Raw genomic sequence first — 20,080 nt, 5'->3', positions numbered from 1 at the left:
GCAAAAACTATTGGGAAGCGTTTAGAAACCAACAGAAGACGACTTAAAAAAAGTCAGATGAGTTCAGGATGTGGAATGATGATTAATGAGTCAGTCGTTAATGAGTCTTGGCAGCACCCAACAGTCTGAGGCATTTACAGGAACAAAATATCCGGGGCCTCAATATCTCCTGAAAACCAAGGTTCCCTGCACCAGTAATCTTTCAACTTTTATTTTGACAGGCACATACAAACTCTACACCCTCAAAATTTCACTTCTGAAGGCCTCCCACTTACAAGTACTCCTCTGCCAGAAAACAGCCTGTCCCAAACCACACTTGTCAGATCCTTTCTGATACCATCAAAACTGACCTTTCTCCAATTGAGAATCTCAACCCGTGGGTCCAGACCTCTCTTTTTCCATATTTACTTTGAATCTCATGACATTATGATCACTAATTTCTGTCACCAGCCCTGGATCATTTCCTAACAGCTTATTGCACACTTCCACATCGGGAAATCTATGCACTGATTAAGATCACATTTGACAAACTCTACCCCATCTAGTCCTTTTACAGTATGGGAGTCCCAGTCAATATATGGAAACTTAAAATCACCAACTGAATCAAACTTTGTTTCTTGGCATGGTCTGCGATCTGTCTACAAATTTGTTCCTCTAAATCCCTCAGACTGTTGGGTGCAACCAACTCCCAGTAATGGCTACAACATCATAATTCCCTGTCCTCAGCTTATCTGGCTTTTCTACGATGCTTCCTGCATTATGATATACACAGCTCAGCACATTCATCGCACCATGCTTAACCATTTGATTGCTGACTCTGTAGAAGTGAACTTTCCACTATTCAGGACATTTGCCGAGACAGGTGCGTAAAAAGGGCCCGAAGGATATTGGACACTCTATTCACCACAACCACAAACTGTTCCTGCTGCTAGGTCCAGGAAACTGTACCACAGCAAAGGGACCAACAGGCTCTGGGACATCATCTTCCACCAGTCCATCAGACTGATTCATTGATTTCTATGTTATATTCACTGTCCCGTGTATGAACTATTATAAATTACTATATATTCCACATTTAGACGGAGATGTAACAAAAACATTTCTACTTCTCATGTACATGAAGGATGTATGTAAAAAAATCAATTCAATTCAATTCACCCTCTCCACTATCTGTTCTGTCATTCTGGCTCCCGATCCCCCTACAACTTATTTTAACCACATCACCCTTCCCCTCACACTAGCATTAGCAAGCCTTACCACAAGGATATTCATCCCCTCTTGTTCTGTTCCCCTAACTAACGAATCCCCTATCACCCCTTTGACTTTCCTCTGCCAGGTAATCCCCCCAGCAGTTTCTAAAGTGGTTCACCTGTTGTTGTGGGGAATGGTCACAAGAGTACTCCGCAGTGGCTGTTTAACCTCATTCCTGTTCCTGAATCTCATCCAGTTTCCTGAGTCCTGCACCTTGGGTGTAACTTACCTCTTTGCATGTCATATCTATCACCCCCTCCAACTCCTGGATGATCCGGAATTCATCCATTTCAAGTTCCAACTCCTTAAATTACAGGGTTACAAGCTGCAGCTGGATGTACATCTTGTAGGTGAGGGCATCAGGGACACTGGAGGTCTCCCCATCTTCCCACCAATGTCCCCTCCAATTTGTAATGACCAGTGTGCACATAAATCTCGTACTGTGCATTTTTCCGAGTGACATGTGCACAGTGAATTTTATATAGAGAGGTATTCATCTTAAGAGCTAGCAAAGCATTATCCATAAGAACTTTACTCTCCTCTGAGTTCGATCGAGTTCATCTGTACCCTCACACAACCTATGTAGCAGGCTTGTAACGGGTAATGAAAGATTTTGTCACCAGAGCTTTTGCACGTTGTCCATATGTGGTTTTCTTGCTAAATTGCACTTTAAAATGTCAGATTTCCAAATATCACTCCACTTCTTCCCACTTGTAAATTCTCCAGCAACTTTTGCATCACCACAAAAGACACAGGTAACACCAGTTTCTATATTGGTATAAATATTTCCCCTGAACACTCCTGAGGAACTGAGGATATATAAAAAAATCATTTTGAACCTCTGTAACCTCTGGCTAAAAGAATAATTGGGACTGAATAGGAATTTCTGAACTGATGTAAACTGTATCTTCAGCGGTTAACTAAGACAGGCTCATTACACACTGAGAGCTGATAACATTATACATTGTACCCTCGTTTGAGTAAAGGGAGGAGGACTTGCTCATAAGGACAGGAATGAACATCTGTCTGTAATTGAGTCAGGGCTTTGCAAAGGGAATAACTGATAAGGACGGGACAGTACATACATCTGTAATTAAGACCTTGATTCAGTGAACTCTCTTATCTAAGTAATTAAGTTTTACACCAACAGACGGTGGGCATACCAGTTCAAATAACATCTTGCAATAGTACTGTCTGGGGTTACTATGTATAAATGTCTGGGTTCATGTATAAATACACAGCTGTAACCTGACAGAGTCAGTCCACTTGTCAGATGGTGGCAGTGCTTACGTGCCTTCCCTTTGACAACTGGGTCTCAAACTCCTACAGGAGAATGCACAATAAACCGTGGTGACGATAAGAAGCTGGTCTCTCGTGTTTTATTCAGATTCAACTTTAACATTTGGCGTCACCAACAGGATCCCAATATAGGGAGTGCCAAGCAGACGGGCTGAGTAAGTGGGTGGACCACTCTGGGGACTGCGGAGACTGACCGGGCACCCAATATGGCCACTGGGGGGAGCCTGGGATATTACCTCATGAGAACAAGCAGTAAATTTGATATGGAGAAAGAACTGTGGAAAGAAGTGGAAATTACTGAAAAGGGAAAGGAAGGAAAAGCCAAATATAAAGTGGAATGGTACATTATTAGCAAGTTGGAGGAATAATGCATGTGACAAAGGGATAGAGGTATGTGCCGCAGAAGGAAAGTCAAAGGTTGGGAGAGGCTAAAAGCGGAGCGTGAAAGGGTGGATTGGCGCCGAAAACGAGAGCAGGGAAACAACGTAAGCAAACCAAGGCCGGCGTAGATAGGACAGCAGGGCTGGAATGTCAGTCTGACGTTCGAACTGATAGGGAAACAATGGATCCTGAACCCATGTCTGGCATACTGACCCTGTTTGGGGACAGTGACCGTGATGGCGACCTGGCAAGAATTATTCGGTCTCTGCTGCATGATTCTCTCAGCTGCTGAGGGGTGGAAATAGAAGGCAGAATTGAGATACCAAACCTATCAGGAGTTACAGACGGGAAACCATAATGAGAATGAACAGACAGACCAGATTATTCAAGCCTTGGAAAGGGCTCTCCAGCAACCTGTAAACATCACTGAAGTACTTAAATGCAAACCGAAGCCTGCGGAATCGGGACCAGACTATCAGGAGCGATTTATGTCCTGCTACGGCACTTTCACAGGAGACCAAGCATTTAAAGATGGGAATCCATCCCCCCAGTTTAACCCCTAACGGCTCCAATGCTTACCAATTAAGTTAGCCAACATGATTAAAACAAATAGTATGGATTGGCCTGACAAGGACCGAAATGGAATGTGACGAGCTTTGACCCAACTGTCAAATCCCGATCAACCCCGAAGGGAACTATTATTAAAGATGAATCTGTTCAGCAGGAAGGAGGACACGAGAGGGCTATATGTGGGGATCAGAAATGGGAACAAAAACATACCAAGGGACAGGTGGGGACAACAGCCCATTTAGAAATTGACAAACAAGTATGCTTCCAACCAAGAGTACCACCCCTCAGGAAGAGCCCAATGTAATATTGCAAGTTGCTCGAATTCCGGTTCCATTTCTGATTTATATGGGGACAACCACAACCACTCTCGATCAGGAAATGGTATCGGAAAAGGGAAAACAGCTATCAGACAATCACTCTGTCTGGGTTCAAAGGCAGGGTACGTACATATTCACGTACTCAGCCACAGCAGGTGGAATTCCAGGGGAACCAGTGTGAAGTTTCATTTACAGTCACCACCAGTCGGGGTGTAATCTAGCAGGGAGAGACTTGCTCTGTCCGTTGGAAGTCGAGATTCTCTGTGTGGACAAGGGTGTCACCCTGGGACTAGTGAACAACCGACATCTTCCCCAGTTGCTGACACCCCCCCAGTGGGCACTTAATCTGGACTCCACTGTGTTTGAACCCCTTCTGCCAGCGGCCGACCCTCATGTGACTCTGTGCTATGACCCTCCGGGGTGCTCAACTGAGGAAAGCCAGTATTATGCCCCCCTTGAGGGACAGAAGTTCCCAGTAATGGTGATTGGAGAGATTAAAGGATAAGAGGGCAGCGCATTACTGCCTGAAGTTCCTGATTTGCTTTGGCAACAGACAGGACTGGTCCTTCCCCATATCACTGTTTCAGTTTGCCCTGGGTTAAAGCCAAGGTGCCCAGAGTTCTATTCAGAAGGTTCAAAGGAACATCTAAACAAGTCTGATGCATTTTGGAAACAAGTCGTGTGGACCGATGAAGTTAAAATAGAGCCTTTTGACTGCAATGAGCAAAGGATTGTTTGGAGAAAAAAGGGTGCAGAATTTCATGAGAAGAACCCCTCTCCAACTGTTAAGCACGGGGGTGGATCGATCATGCTTTTGGCTTGTGTTACAGCCAGTCACACGGGGAACAATTACTGGTAGAGGAAATAATGAATTAAATTAAATACTAGCAAATTCTGTGAGCAAACATCACACTGTCTGTAAAAAAGCTGAACATGAAAAGAGGATGGCTTCTACAACAAGATAATGACCCTAAACACACCTCAAAATCCACAATGGACTACCTCATGAGGTGCAAGCAAAAGGTTTTGCCATGGCCCTCACAGTCCCCCGACCTAAACATCATCGAGAATCTGTGGATAGACCTCAGAAGATCAGTGCATGCAAGACAGCTCAAGAATCCACAGAACTAGAACCCTTTTGCAAGGAAGAATGGGCGAAAATCCCCCAAACAAGAATTGAAAGACTCTTAGCTGGCTACAAAAAGCATTTACAAGCTGTGATACTTGCCAAAGGGGGTGTTACTAAGTACTGACCATGCAGTGTGCCCAAACTTTTGCTTCAGGCCCTTTTCCTTTTTTGTTATTTTGAAACTGTAAAAGATGGAAATAAAAAAGTTTTCTTGTTTAAAATATTAAAGAAATGTGTCATCTTTAACTTATGCCTTTTGGAAATCAGTTCAACTTTTACTCGTTTAACTATTCACAGTAACAGAAACTTTAACCGGGGTGCCCAAGCTTTTGCATGCCACTGTAATTGAGCAGGCCTCTTTTGAATCAGCTGACTCCGCCCAGAAGGCTGAGCTGTTTGCTCTGACTCCTGCCTGTATCCTAGCAACAGACTAAAGTGCGAACGTTCACACAGACTCCCGTTATGAACTGACTACAGGGCTTTGGGGATTCCTGACTTCCTCTGGCCACCCCATTAGTAATGCTACCTTTGTGAACAACTTACTCACCGCTCTACAGCTACCTCGAGTTTTGACTATTATTAAATGTGCTGCCCATACTGGGGAGTGTGATGAGATGTTCCAGGGTAATGTTAGGGCTGATGCTGCTGCCAAACAGACAGCCTTGAATACCACACGTTTAGTTCCCCTCGGGAACCCAGCAAGCTCCTATTAGACAAAATCTAAGCACGGGTATGCCGTACGTGGGAAATACGTAACTAACAGGGGGACGCTCCTGAAGGAGAGCACAAATTATGGTCCCAAATGGGTTGCCACCTCAAACCTCAGACCAAATTATGGGTGACCCCTGCGTGAAAGGTCTGTGTTCCCTCCGTGTTCTTACCTATTTTGGTAGATCATGTACATAATTGTACACACTTGGGCAAGGAGGGGATGGTTAATACATTATTACAACCTTGATTTCCAGAAAGCAGCTGAAAAACTAGCCAAAGCATGCTTAAACTGTAATAAAAAAACAAATGCTGGAAAGGGGATGCCTTGTGGTTCCGGAACTACCCCCTTGCCTGGTGGACCTTTTTCTTGTTTGCAACTTGATTTTATAGAATTACCTGGAGTACATTGTTATAGGTATTGCTCAGTGATAGTAGATGGATTTAGCAGATGGATTGAAGCTGTTCCTACAACTATAATTGTTGTGATCATATTGCTAAAAGAAATAACTTCTTGCTATAGACTTCCAGAAATGATCAGCTAGGACAATGGGCCAAAATAAATGAGGAAATCTGTAAACTCCTTGCTATAAAACAGCAGTTCCACTGCACCCATCATCTGAATGCAGCGACATAGTGGAAGGAGCCAGTTGAAAGATAAGTTGGCAAAACTTACACAAGAAACTGAAATGATCTGGTTGAAGGTTTTACACTTAGTCCTATTCCATATGAGAATCACGCCATCAAGTAAGAAATCACCGGCAGAAATTGTCTACGGGAAGCCCATGAGAACCCATGGGGACCCCGACCTTGTTTGCCGCTCCTCCCTGACAGCTTACCTGCAACATTGGATATGCACACCTTGGGGGAGGAGATGGGAAAATACTTATGCAAATTAACTAAAACTCTCCAAAGCTTGCATTCACAGGAATGACAGGCCTATCGAGAGGACAAAACCCAAACTAAAGGTGACCACTCCACCATCGAGACTGGAGATTTTGTCCTGCTCAAGAACTGGGATGGTAGGAAGTTGGGACCGAGGTGGAGAGGACTGTACCAAGTGCTACTGACAACACCTCCTGCAGTGATGGTGGAAGGGCAGCTCCGGCGGATACATTGAACGGACTGTAAACACGTTACTGGCAGAACTGATAAGGACTGAATAATGTACTGGTTAATGCTGACTTTAATGACCCTAAGGGAACCTGCCCCTGTCTCAGGAGGCCTCCAGTTTTACACTTTGCTGTCCCTCTACCACACCTACGCCAAGCCCGTGGAGCGGGGAGCATGTTGGGTAAGTGACGAAATTCCCCAACAGGGTCAGACTACGATCCCCATGTCACTGGTGCCCCTGAATACTAGCGAAGTAAATTCAGTTCTGGTGTTTTCTGATAGCTGTAATGGTAGCATTGTCAATTTCACCATATCCAGGTCTGGAAGGCGAGACTGGGGATGGTGTTGCTTTGAGGGTTGGAGTCATGGATCTCCTCCACAAGACCCCTCCAAGCTATGGTCGGGGATAAGAGTTACATCTCCAGCAGTGGTTAGTACTACTTGTTGGTGTAACCAGAATGAGAGTGCACCCTATCAAGTGGGAAGTAGTAACTGTACCAAGAGTCAAACTTATGATACCCCTGGACCACTAAATGTAACTTATTGAGTTTGGGGAAATAGGGCCTACCCCTGGCTGCCGGGAGAAAGAACAGGGCAGCGGCATGGAACCACACCCTACCAGACGGGTTCTCGAGGGGGGACGAGGGTTGGAGAGGTTGTTGCTACTTGGCCGACCTTGTGCCACACTTGAGGATACTGGCTCAGCCTCAGGATCACCCCCATTGGAATAGGCAATGAAGGATTGCCTGATAAATTTGGTGGAATGCTTTGAGAAATAATAAGCAGGGTGGACAAAGGAGAGTTGGTAGATATTGTGTACTTGGATTTTCAGACCTTTGACAAAGTGCCACACACGAGGCTCCTTAACGAGCTCTGAGCCTGGTTGGGCGGCGATGAGGAAGGGGCTGGTCTCGGGTTTGTGTAAATCGCAGGGCGGTTGCAGTGGCAAAGGGCCAGGACCGAGCCAGACGGCTGGACAGTCTGGGCCGGGAATGCAGGATCAGTTAGTTCAGGTTCTCCAAGCTGTGAAAGTGCATGTCGGTGACGAGGATCTGTCTACATGTACTGGTGTGGGGTAAATGGTGGGAATGTTGTGGGGTTACTGGCGGGGTGGGGGGAGGTTGGGGATGTGGGTTATCGGACACAGTGTGACCCGGGAGGATGAGTGCTAGGGCAGATCACGTTGTGAGCAAGGGAGGATCTGGTCCATTGCATCAGACAGCTTTCAGGAAGCAACAAATCTCTCTTTATATTAATCACTGTCTAATCTTGCTGCTAACATTGTGTTTGTCACAGAGCCCAGAGTCTGGGAACAGCTCAATGGTAGGAAGCAGATGGTGATGATGGGAGCAAACACGAGGAAATCTGCAGATGCTGGAAATTCAAACAACAAACACAAAATGCTGGTGGAACACAGCAGGCCAGGCAGCATCTATAAGGTGAAGCACTGTCGACATTTTGGGCCGAGACCCTTCGTCAGGACTAACTGAAAGGAGAGATACTAAGAGATTTGAAAGTAGCGGGGGTAGGGGGAAATGCGAAATGATAGGAGTAGACCGGAGGGGGTGGGATAAAGCTAAGAGCTGGAAAGGTGATTGGCGAAAGTGATACAGAGCTGGAGAAGGGAAAGGATCATGGGACGGGAGGCCTCGGGAGAAAGGAAGGGGAGGGGGGAAGCACCAGAGGTCGACAGTGTTTCTCCTTATAGATGCTGCCTGGCCTGCTGTGTTCACCAGCATTTTGTGTGTGTTGGTGATGCTGAGAGGCTGTTTATTGGAGTCAAGGCCCGTGCCTCCTGGAGCTCCCCAGGGTGACACCCATTGCTACTTGTCATCTATGTCAATAATCTGGTTGAGAATGTACAGGGTACGGGTAGTGATTTTGCAGCAAGTAATTGCAAACAATTACCTCCTTTTGCAGGATAGTAAATATAAACACCCCTCTTTCCCTCTCCACACTCAGAACCGACCAAAAGCTACTTCAGAAGATGCAAGCTCTTCAAATGAGCAATCACTGAGGGAATGTGAGTGACTTTAAAGAGCTGGGATACTGACCTGGAGTGATTGCAACTGGGTCTGATAGAGGCATAACTGGTATTTCTGGTCACATTCAGCTCACTCCAACTATTCCCTACCTTCCTTTTACATGTATGTAATGTCTAAAGGACCAGTGTCTGAGTAAATGAGACTCACCAAACTTGCTCCTGACTGAATCACTGGAAACCCTGAGTCAGAAGGGTTCTCTCCAGTCGGTGCTCTCAGTCCTCGGGCTGGTTCACTTGCTGCTGTTTCCTCGTCTTCAGTCGTGGTTTGCTTCCAGTTGTGGGTTTTTCTTCAAATAAATCTCTCACCACAGGTCTAACTTTAACATAAATGATAATGAAGCATGTTAACAATACAAAGGAGAACAAAATATTTCTACTCACTGAAATCTAAACATTGAAGACAAATATAATGATCTCAGTGAACAAATCTGTAATTGTCCCTGACACGTCACAAAACCTGATATGGGATAGGAAGGAGTCATCGTTCTGTCATGGTCAGATATAAGATGTAGGGACAGAATTAGGTGATTCGATCCATCGAGTCTGCTCCACCACTCAACCATGGCTGAGATTTATTCCAACACCATATTCCTGCCTTCCTCCTGTAACCCAGAACCTACTTAGCAATCATCAATATATTAATCTCTGTCATAAACATACCCAAATGGCAGCCTCAACCACCCTCTGCGGCAACAAATTCCACAGATCAGTCATCTTTTGGCTGAATAAATTTTTCTCATCTCAGTTTTAAAGGGAAGCATCTTTATTCTGAGACTGTGCTGTCAGATCACAGACTCTCCGTCTAATGGAAACATCCTCTCCATGTCCACTGTATCCAGGCTTTTCAGCATTCAGTAGGTTTACTTAACCATACATCCCTCTCCTTTCACCCCCGTCTGAACTCCATTGAGCACAACCCCAGAACCATCAAATGCTCCTCATACATAAAGCCGATCATTCCTGAGATTATTCACGTGAACCTTGTTACCAACAACTGCACTGAACACATTCCCAAGTATAACAGACAATCAGGAAATTTAAACCATTCCAGAGTGAATGGAATAAAAAGAAACCGGAATCACCAGAGTCGCTCAACAGGTAAGGAACTGCTGAGCGGAGAGAAACAAATTTAAGGATTCAGATTCACAATCTTTTGTCAGAATGGATTGAGAATTTTTCATTTTTAGTGCAGATCTCCAGCAACTTGAGTTTCTGTTTGATTTCCACTGTCTGACAGACAGGTGACAGCGAGGAGGAATTTCTAAACACAGTTCAAACACTGAACCCCCCAGGTCTATTTCTACTGGTTCAAACACAGAACAGCCCATTTACTCACAGCCTCTCCTTGAGAGGGATGGAATATAAACTCATTCTCTCCTCAGATTAGCAGCATTGCTTCCAAAGGAACTCCAGAAACAAACATTTTATCTCAAACCAGAAACACCTCGTAAACCCGGGCAGCTTGATCCCCGGGTCCATGTTACTTGGATCTAAACAGGGGTGCAGTGCTGCCGGAGCTCACCAGAGCATCACTCCAGCACCTCTGTGAAAAAAGTCAAAATAAACAAGCAAAGAATTTAACAGCAGCTGCATATTAAATAGAGGGAATTTTACAGAAGCGGGGGTTGGGGAGAGGGGTTGGTGACTGGTGGGGAAAACATTAGGATAGGATATTTGATTGGTTTTGGTGAAGTCCTGGAGCTGTGACTGTCTTTTATTTAGGTATTTGTGAAATTCATCTTGCTCGACCCGTTGTTTTCCCAGCATACCCTGCTGTAGCCTCCCACCATTTCACAGATCCTCAGTCTCTCTCCAGCCGAGGAATGACTGTACAAAAGTGTGAGCATTTTCCCACTCTTTCCAATGGGTACCATTGGATTTCAGGTTGGAGCTATATTAAGCAAGGAAGGAACATTGAAACCCAAGGTTAAAAGTCAAAAATAATGAAAGAAAAATTCACTGCTCACTTATCTTCGGCCTGACTTTGATGTAATATTCAAGGCAATTATCCAAAATCCTCTTCTACACCTCCATAAAGTGAACTTATTTATTTTTTTACAAGCCAAATGGAAAAAAAAACACATTTCTAGGCTATAAGCTAGTTTTATGTCATTTCAACTATCATTAATAGCGGATCAATCCCTTGCCCTAGTTCCACCAACTGTAGTTGATTGGAATGCTTTCTTTTCTCTTTGCGTTGATAGGAAAAGGAGTAATTTAATGAGGCAATGAACGAGACGAAACACATTTCCAAACCTCCCGAATGGTTGCTCTCCTCCCTTGTTAACATTTGTCACTTCCAAAATATGACATTTTTTATTTGTATCAATACAATAATTATTTATGTAAAGATTCAAGCTTCTTTAACTATTTATATTCAGCAATATTCGTGGCTTTAGCGGTAGTTCATTAGACATTCTTTTCTCATACTTGATTCCAATTGGTTCCAGATTAGGTGGCCAGAAGTGTAAAAAACTTATTTGCTTTATTTCTGTTATTTTTATACTTGCTCAGGAACACTGCTAAGCACTGCTGTCTGCTCTGACTCGGCTGTAATAGTAAGGCTACATCTGTGGCGGTCCGTGGATTACTCGCTAATACGGAAGTAAATTTTCTCACTAACCTTATGGCTTCAAGCAAACAATGTTAACTCCTTTCATCTGTAATCAAGATGAGGAGTGTAACAAGAATAACATACAAGAGACTGATAATGGTCAAAGTGACAAAAGCTGTGTTTCACCTGCCTCTAAGTCAAATTTTCTAACCGGGTCCAAATGCAGTTCTGAAAGTCAGGCTTGTGTCCCTGTTCAGATAATTGATAGGCTAGAATCTTGTTAATGTCTTAACTATCACTATAGTTCTGTGGAGCTCTGGAATTCATATTCAGAATTTCTTTCATCTTGGGTTAGTGTTTTGACATTATAAGAAGTCCTGTTCATATATATGTCACACCCAATTTGAATGGGGCAAGGAAGTTGCCCAGTACATGAAATGAGCAGGTACACTAATTGGGTGTCACATACGAGGGGTGATTAATAAGTTCGTGGCCTAAAATGGAAGGAGTCAATTTTAGAAAAACTAGCAATTTTCAATGATCTGAAATAGAAGTGCCACAAAAGATATTTACTTCAGAATGGGGCAAGGAAGTTGCCCAGTACATGAAATGAGCAGGTACACTAATTGGGTGTCACATACGAGGGGTGATTAATAAGTTCGTGGCCTAAAATGGAAGGAGTCAATTTTAGAAAAACTAGCAATTTTCAATGATCTGAAATAGAAGTGCTACAAAAGATATTTACTTCAAACTTTCTGCATAATCACTCAAAGAGTTGAATTGCATGTGCAGTTAACGAGAGCTGTATAACCTTAGGCCACTAACTTATCAATCACCCCTCGTACAGCTTCGGCACTGCAACCCCGCCCACAGTCCGGGCTCGGGGGTAAAACTGAAATCAGAGCCGCGGCCCTGGAGAGCCTGCAGCCATTCAGCAGAGCTCCGTCCCGACCCTTTCTCACTGCGATCGACCCTCGAATTACATAAACCCAAGATCAGACCCTTCCTCACCTCCGCCCGACCCGAAACACGACTGAGGTCGGCACTGCGCCTGCGCTGGCCAGGAGTTCGCCGCAGCGCCATCCGTGCTCGGAGGTCGCCATATCGACAACAGTGGCTGGAAGTCGCCGCAGCGCCGCCAATGGCCGGAGGTCGCCATGGCGCTACCGTGGTCGGTGATCGGAGGTCGAAGCGAAAACGCGAAAACGCAGTCCTGCCCTTTAACTGGGACAACACCCCGACCTTCACATCAACTTCGTCCAGCCGTCTTTAAAGACAAACAAACATAATTCTTCTCAGCGATCAACTGTCTGAATGATTCCGGCTGCTAAAGCAAGGGTCGCCTCAACATTGTCAACATTGTTAATTTATAGTCTGCAGGGTCGAGTATTCTGTTGAAGAATAGACTGTGTATTCACCCCGCTAGCAATTCTGTTTTAGATTTGGATTCAGAATGAAAACCATGATTAATTGTGTTATACCGCTGAAATTATAAGGGATATCTATTAAGGTGTATTAAAACACAAGCTCTTCCCTCTCGTGACGTCACACTGGCACCCGCACGCGCCTGACGTCACATACACGGGCTCCCATAATCGGGATCTGTCACGTCTGCCGCCGTCACGTGCGCCACACACGCGCTGAGACGGTTTAACGGCTGAGCAAACGATCACCTGACACCACCGGGGGTCACCAGTGGATTTCGGATCTACGCTATTCCCATTGGCCCGAGGCGACGTCAGTCACCTGTTACATCCAATAGCTGAGCCAGACCAGCCGAGAGGGCGTTATCTCCGTTGATGGTTCTTCTGCCCCGCGAGTTGAACGCTCCACAAACCCGAACAAATCCCAAGGTCAATGTCTGATTTATTTCCATTTTCCTCTGAGGGAAGTTGGGGGCGTTTGAGAAATGTCTCCTGTGAACAGATCCTGATGTATCACAGAGAGGTAGGACAGACCACTCGGCCCATCGGCTTGATTCTGGCTCCCCGGGGACGGAGGGATCCCGGCAGACGAAAGAGGGAAAGGGGGGATTTTATTGAAAGCACAAAGATGGTGAGAGAGGGGGCGGACAGAATGTTTGTCCCGGTCGGGACAGGAGGGTCTCATCTGTGGAAGTGTCTAAACCCACGGTGACGGCGAGCAGAGGGATTTACCACTTTGTGGGGCAAACTCCAGCAGACTGTTGACCTGCTACAATGGTCATGGCAAAGTGAGGATAAGAGGGGTGTTGGGGGTCAACGATGGACAGGCCCGGATTCTTATTGAATGACAGGGTGGGCTGGAGGGGCCCAGTGGCCTGTTCTTGTTCCTGGTGTCTGTGTATTTACAGAGAAGGAATAACCAGATCCTTCCCAGGCCTGCAGGATGACCAAGTCGGTGTTGTCAGGACCGGGGCTTGGAGCCCACTTCTTCCCAAACTGGGTCAACCATTTAGCTGAAATACAGAGAGACATAGAAAATCTACAGCACAATACAGGCCCTTCAGCCCACAAAGTTGTGCCAAACATGTCCTTACCTAGAAATTACCTAGCATTACCCATGGGCCTCTATTTTTCTAAGCTCTATATAGCTATCCTGGAGTCTCTTAAAAGACCCTATCGTATCCGCCTCCACCATCGTTGCCGGAAGACCATTCCATGCACTCACCACTTTCTACCTAAAAAACTCACCCCTGCCATCTCTTCTGTACCGACTCCCCAGCACCTTAAACCGGTGTCATCTTGTGGCAGCCTTGGGAAAAAGCCTCTAACTATCCACAAGATTAATGTCTCTGATCATCTTATAGACCTCTGTCAGGTCAGCTCTCATCGTCGCTCCAAGGAGCAAAGGCCCAGTTCACTTAGCCTGTTTTCATAAGGCATGGTCCTCAATGCAGGCAACATTCTTGGAAATCTTCTCTGCACCTTTTCCATAGTTTCCACTTCCTTCCTGTAGTGAGGCAGTCACCACTCTCTGTGTAAAAAACTTACCCTGACATCTCCTCTGTACCTGTACATTTCTGAGTCTGTTGTTGACAGACAATTTATATTTATATGGCAAAATGATGGAAAATTCATTTTTTCATTTTGTGTGACCCAGATCTGTATAATTTATCTGGTCTACATTTTGAAGTACAAGTTCAAAGTAAATTTATTATCAGATTATGTATACGCTGCCTTATACAAAGCTGAGATTCATCGTCTTGCGGGCATACACAGTCAATCCAAGAGACACAATAGAAAGACAACACACAACAGGACTGACACAATGCAGAAGAGAGAACACACTGTGCAAATCAAAAAAAAAAATAATAATCTATAAATAATTCAGCAAAACTGCCAGAAACGTCAGGTGAAAGGTCTTTGAGGGTGGCTCCATGGATTGTGGGAACGGGTCAGTGATGGGGTGTGTGAAGTTATCTCCTTTGCTTCGAGTGTCCGATGGTTTGGGGGCAATAACAAGTCTGTGGTGCTGCTGCAAGTGAGTGTCTCACTGTGCCTGTGCCGCCCTGTACTTGTGCACTTGGCGATTAAACTCACCTGAAAGTGAGAAAACCCCCTGAGGTTTGAGTAGTGATTATATCGTCAAGAGGCTTCAGGGTGACAAAGGGAAACTGAGTGAATGGGGACAGGTCAGCCGGCAAGGAGTGGTCACCCTCTTCTGCAGGAGGCACAGAAACACTGAGTGTGTTTAAATGGTGAAAGACTGGTGTGCAGTGGTTGGGAGGGAGGTCAAAGGCATTTACTGGAGGAGTTACTGGGTATACAAGGGGTGATTGATAAGTTTGTGGCCTAAGGTAGAAGGAGTCAATTTTAGAAAACCTATTACATTTATTTTTCAATAGAGTCCCCTCCTACATTTACACCCTTAGTCCAGCGGTCTTGGAGCATATGGATCTTGGACCTCCCGAAAGTGTCCACACATGGGTGATTGATAAGTTTGTGGCCTAAGGTAGAAGGAGATGAGTTATACAGCTCAGTGAAACAGGCACTCACTTGCAGCAGCACCACAGACTTGTTATTGCCCCAAAACCATCGGACACTCGAAGCAAAGGAGAAGAGTTATTAACTTCAAACTCTCTGCCTAATCACTCAAAGAGTTGACCTGCATGTGCTTGTAACGAGAGCTGTATAACTCATCTCCTTCTACCTTAGGCCACAAACTTATCAATCACCCATCTGTGGACACTTTCTGGAGGTCCAAGATCCGTATGCTCCACGACCGCTGGAATAAGGGTGTAAATGTAGGAGTGGACTATGTTGAAAAATAAATGTGATAGGTTTTCTGAAATTAACTCCTTCTACCTTAGGCCACAAACTTATCAATCACCCCTCGTAAGTGAAAATATCTTCACATTCTGTGAGTTTTGTTGGGATTGCACCTACAGTACTGTGTAAAACCCTGCTCTCTTTACTCACAGAGGTTATTTGTGCAAAGAATGAACTACTGGAACACCTCAGGTAACTCGTGCAAAGCGCTGGAGGAAATCAGCAGGGCCAGGCAGAATGTACAGAAAAGTAGTCAACATTCTGGGCCGAGGCCCTTCGTCAGGACTGGACCTCAGTCACAAAGGCAGCATCTAGAGACAGAAATGGCCAGTCGAGGTTTTGGATCAATGACCTCGCTCTGGACTGTAAGCGAAGCGGAGATGACCAGAGAAAAAGGGGTGAGGCGTGGGCATTTGAAATGAACAATAGAGTGAGAGCTGGATCCAGGAGAGGGGTGATGAGAAGTTGGAAGTAGTGGCAGGGTGATGGAGGTGAGTGTTCGGAGTCACACACTGGTGAAGATGAAAATTAATTACACAGTGGTGATATTTGTTATACAGAGCAGAATGAAGATTCTGCACAGTGATCTCAGAGTGCTGTGGTCATCCCAGAAGAAAGATGAAATGTGAGAACTCTTCCTTTTAGAGAATCGAGGACTGAAAGGTGAATGGATTGAAATGCACAACATCATTAATGGTTGAAACAGGGGCCAGAGTCTCAGAAAAGGGGTGGACTGTTCATGACTGGGAGGAGGAAAAATGTCTTCCGTCAGAGCATAGTGAATCACGAGACTCAAATGGCAGTGAAGATTCAGTCAGCCTCCTCACATTAAGCGTAGGTCAGCACATCTGCAGAGACTGCAGGAAGCACAAAGTCGAGGATCAGGCAAAAATACCATGCGGCATCTGTGGAGCGAAATTAACAGCTGACATTTCAGGCTGAGACTGAGAGTCAGGGGACGGTGATCAGTACGGTGAGGAGAAGGGATGGGGGCAAAGCTGGGAAGATTTAGGGAAGTGTGAGGTGGATCCGGGTGTGGAGGGTGATGAAAGATGGAGGAGAGAAGGGTGGAGGTAGTGATTGGGTCCGGGAGATCAGAAAATAAATTTAGTTTGAAATATGAAATGAAATGACACACAGGTCACCATATACAACGCAGAGATTTGTTTCCTTGTGGGCATACACATTAAATTGAAGAACCAGAATAGAATCAATGAAGGACTGTCCCTAACAAGGTGGAGAAGCAAACAGTGTGCTAAAGACAATTGTGCAAATAAAAAAGTGAAACTTAAATAATAATAATGATGATGATGATAATAATAATGACAAAAAATGAGCAAAAATATCATCAGATAAAGAGTGAGTCAATAGATTGTGGTAACATTTCAGTGATGGGATGAGTGAAACTGCATGAAGTTATCTCCTTTGATTCATTATCCTGATGGGTGAGAGGCAATAGCTGTTCCTGAACCTGGTGGTGTGAGTCATAAGGGTCCTGTACCTTTTTCCTGATAGCAGGAGTGAGAGGAGAACATGGTCTGGGTGTTGGGGTCCATGATGTTGGATGCTGCTTTCCTGTGACAACTGTCCATGTAGATGTGCTTCATAGTGGGGAGGGCTTTACCCGTAATGGACTGGGTTGTATCCACAATTCTTTGTAAGACTTTCCCTTAAAGGGCATTGGTGTTTCCCTCTCAGGCCATGATGCAGCCAGTCAATATACTCTCCACCATACATCTATTGAAATTTGTCAAAGTTTTAGATGTCCTGCCGAAGAATCTTCACAAACTCCTCAGGGTGCAGAGATACGGTTGTATTTTCTTCATAATTGCACGCACTTGCTGGGCCCATGCCAGGTCCTCTGAAATAATAAGAATTTAAAAGTGGCTGACCCTCTCCACCTCTGATCCCCCGATGAGGACTGGCTCATGGACGTCTGGGTTCCTCCCTTCTGAAGTCAATAATCAGCTCCTGGTCTTGCTGACATTGAGTGAGAAGTTGTTATTGTGGCAACACTTGGCCAGGTTTTCAATTTCCTTCCTACATGCAGGTTTGTCACCTATGGCAGTGCTGTTGCCAGCAAACTTGAATATTTAATTGGAGCTGCGCTTAGCCACACAGTGAGAGGTGTAAAGCAGGGGGTTAAACACACAGTCTCATAGTGACCTGTGCTGATGAGGTTGTGGAGATGTTGTTGCCAATCTGAACTGACCGGGAACAAACTTTTGTTGATCTCCACCATGATGAGCTGGTCCTCATCACAGGCAGGAGCAGAGAATTCCAGAGATTCAGTACTCCTTTGAGAGAAGAGACTTCTGCACACCTCGATTTTAACTGATTGGCCCCTTAATTTGCAAATAAGTCTCTCTCACTACTGAAACTATCTCAGAACCTACGCTCTAAAGGACTCCTACATGATCAGTTACTTTTCGATAACTGAAGTCGGGCAATAGCAATGATAATCGATATAAAACTGACTGGCGTCTGCAACGCAACAACCGGAGTGTCCAGTTGCTCAAGGGGATATTGAGACCAAGTTTGAAACGCGTTGTGGAGGCCATGTCTCTGGATGCATTCAAGAGAGAGTTAGATAGAGCTCATAGATAGCGGGGTCAAGGGATATGGGAAAGGGCAGGAACGGGTCACTGATTGTGTATGATCAGCCATGATCACAGTGAATGGCGGTGCTGGCTAGAAGGGCCGAATGGCCTACTCCTGCACCTACTGTCTACTGTCTATTGATTAGGTTTTAGGGGATGGTAGCATTGAATGCTGAGCTGCCGTCGATAAAGAGCATCCCGATGTTTGTATCTATGCTGTCCAGATGCTCCAGGGTTGAGTGAAGAGACAGTGAAACCGCATCTGCTGCCGCTCTGTTGCGCACAGAAGCAAATTGTCGCAGGTTTCATGCTGCGCATGCTCTTATCGCCGGTGGGCGGAGTTTCCTTCCGTCCGGAGTTTGGGGACAGTTTTCACCCGTCGAGAGAGGCTCCCGGCTCACCGGTGAGTATTTGCGCCTGTCGCGGAGTGTTGCTGGTCTGATATTGGGCAGTGTCCCCAGTTCAATTCACCGAACGGAAAGAGCATTTTAAAACGGAGAAATTGTACTTTCCGGGCGCAGCTCCACTTGTAGGAGTTTCTGCCTTGGCCCGTTTAGGCAAGGCAATGAGACACAGATCCGACAGATCCGTGTTGACTGTCCGGTAGGAGGAGAAGCTATTTCCAATCGGCACGAACAGTGGTCTCCCAGTGAGGAAGTCAATAATCCAGTTTCAGAGAGAGGAACAAGGGATCTGGTTTTTGCAGCTTGTCGATTAGAACTGAGTGTATGTTTGAGTTGAACGTGAAGCTGTAATCATCAAAAAAGCAGTCTGATATAGGGTTTACTCTTGTAGTTCTGTCTGGCCAACATCTCCCTCCTCTTCATCCAAGGATGTTAATCTCAGGATCACTATCCTCCACTCATTCTGTTTGACTACACATGGACACCCAGCAGGTGTGCTAAGATAGATAGATAGATAGATAGATAGATAGATACTTTATTCATCCCCATGGGGAAATTCAACTTTTTTTCCAATGTCCCATACACTTGTTGTAGCAAAACTAATTACATACAATACTTAACTCAGTAAAAAATATCACATTATATAAAATTTACTTCAGAGGACACTGTTTCCAGCCCTTGAAAGACTCGAGCCTGCTGTTGATATGCAATATGCATGTCCCATCAATGCATATGGCAAGCAAGACTTAATTATTCACAGACAGAATAGACAATAAACAATTCTCATTAGTACCCACAAGTGTTTTCATGACACTTGACGACAATGTGAATCCTTTTCAAAGGGCAGGTTACATTATTCCCGTGTTGTGGAATGTGGAACTCGGCAGCAACATGAAACCTCTCTTTACCATCACCATCCGTACCCAGTGTACTATTGGTTAGTTAGTTAAAAAGTTGAAGTCTGTCCCGAGCCATATAGGCTCATCAGGCCGGTGATTATGCCGGGTTCTGTGGGACTGTGTGGAAGGCGCTCCCTTTCGACAATGAGCAAGAAACTGGTCATCAGGTGTGAGGTGCTCTCAGGGCTGCTGTACTTGGCGCAAGTGTACCCCATCCCCCGCTCCTAAAGCTCGGAAATCACTCGAGATGTCTTCAGATTTGTCTGGGGATCAAGGATGGAGCAGATCAGGCGGGCAGCCATGCAGAATTTTCTGGACAATGGGGGCAAAAACATTCCCAATGTCACCCTCATCCTGCTTCGTGTGTGGCTGCATCAGGTTATGTGTGGATCCCAGATACGTGGGCTCTAACTACTAATAAGTGCCCAGGTACTAGTCGCCCTGGCTACAAAGGGTGGGCCTGATCTCATTACCCCGCAACACCACAGTCAGTTGGTCATTGCCGGACTACCTGTCCTTCACGGAGAAGTTCTTCCAGGTCAACGCCTTTGACCACAGGGC

General features: G+C 45.3%; 1 protein-coding gene across 1 annotated transcript in view; it reads right to left on the bottom strand.

Annotated features, from left to right (window-relative positions):
• Positions 1-17,172, bottom strand: part of LOC140721015 (uncharacterized) — a 59,370-nt gene extending 42,198 nt beyond the window's left edge. The window contains exons 1-3 of the mRNA XM_073035879.1: positions 17,118-17,172; positions 14,888-15,008; positions 12,212-12,633 (exon numbers count right to left, since the gene is read on the bottom strand). Coding sequence (XP_072891980.1) covers positions 12,212-12,633; positions 14,888-15,008; positions 17,118-17,172 — 598 coding nt within the window. The remainder of the gene's footprint in view (positions 1-12,211; positions 12,634-14,887; positions 15,009-17,117) is intronic.
• Positions 17,173-20,080: the final 2,908 nt, after the last annotated feature.

This window comes from Hemitrygon akajei, unplaced genomic scaffold, assembly GCF_048418815.1.
Source record: "Hemitrygon akajei unplaced genomic scaffold, sHemAka1.3 Scf000049, whole genome shotgun sequence".
Taxonomy (NCBI): domain Eukaryota; kingdom Metazoa; phylum Chordata; class Chondrichthyes; order Myliobatiformes; family Dasyatidae; genus Hemitrygon; species Hemitrygon akajei.
The sequence above is the reverse complement of the archived record's forward strand: the minus strand, read 5'-3'. Positions and strand labels throughout refer to the sequence as shown.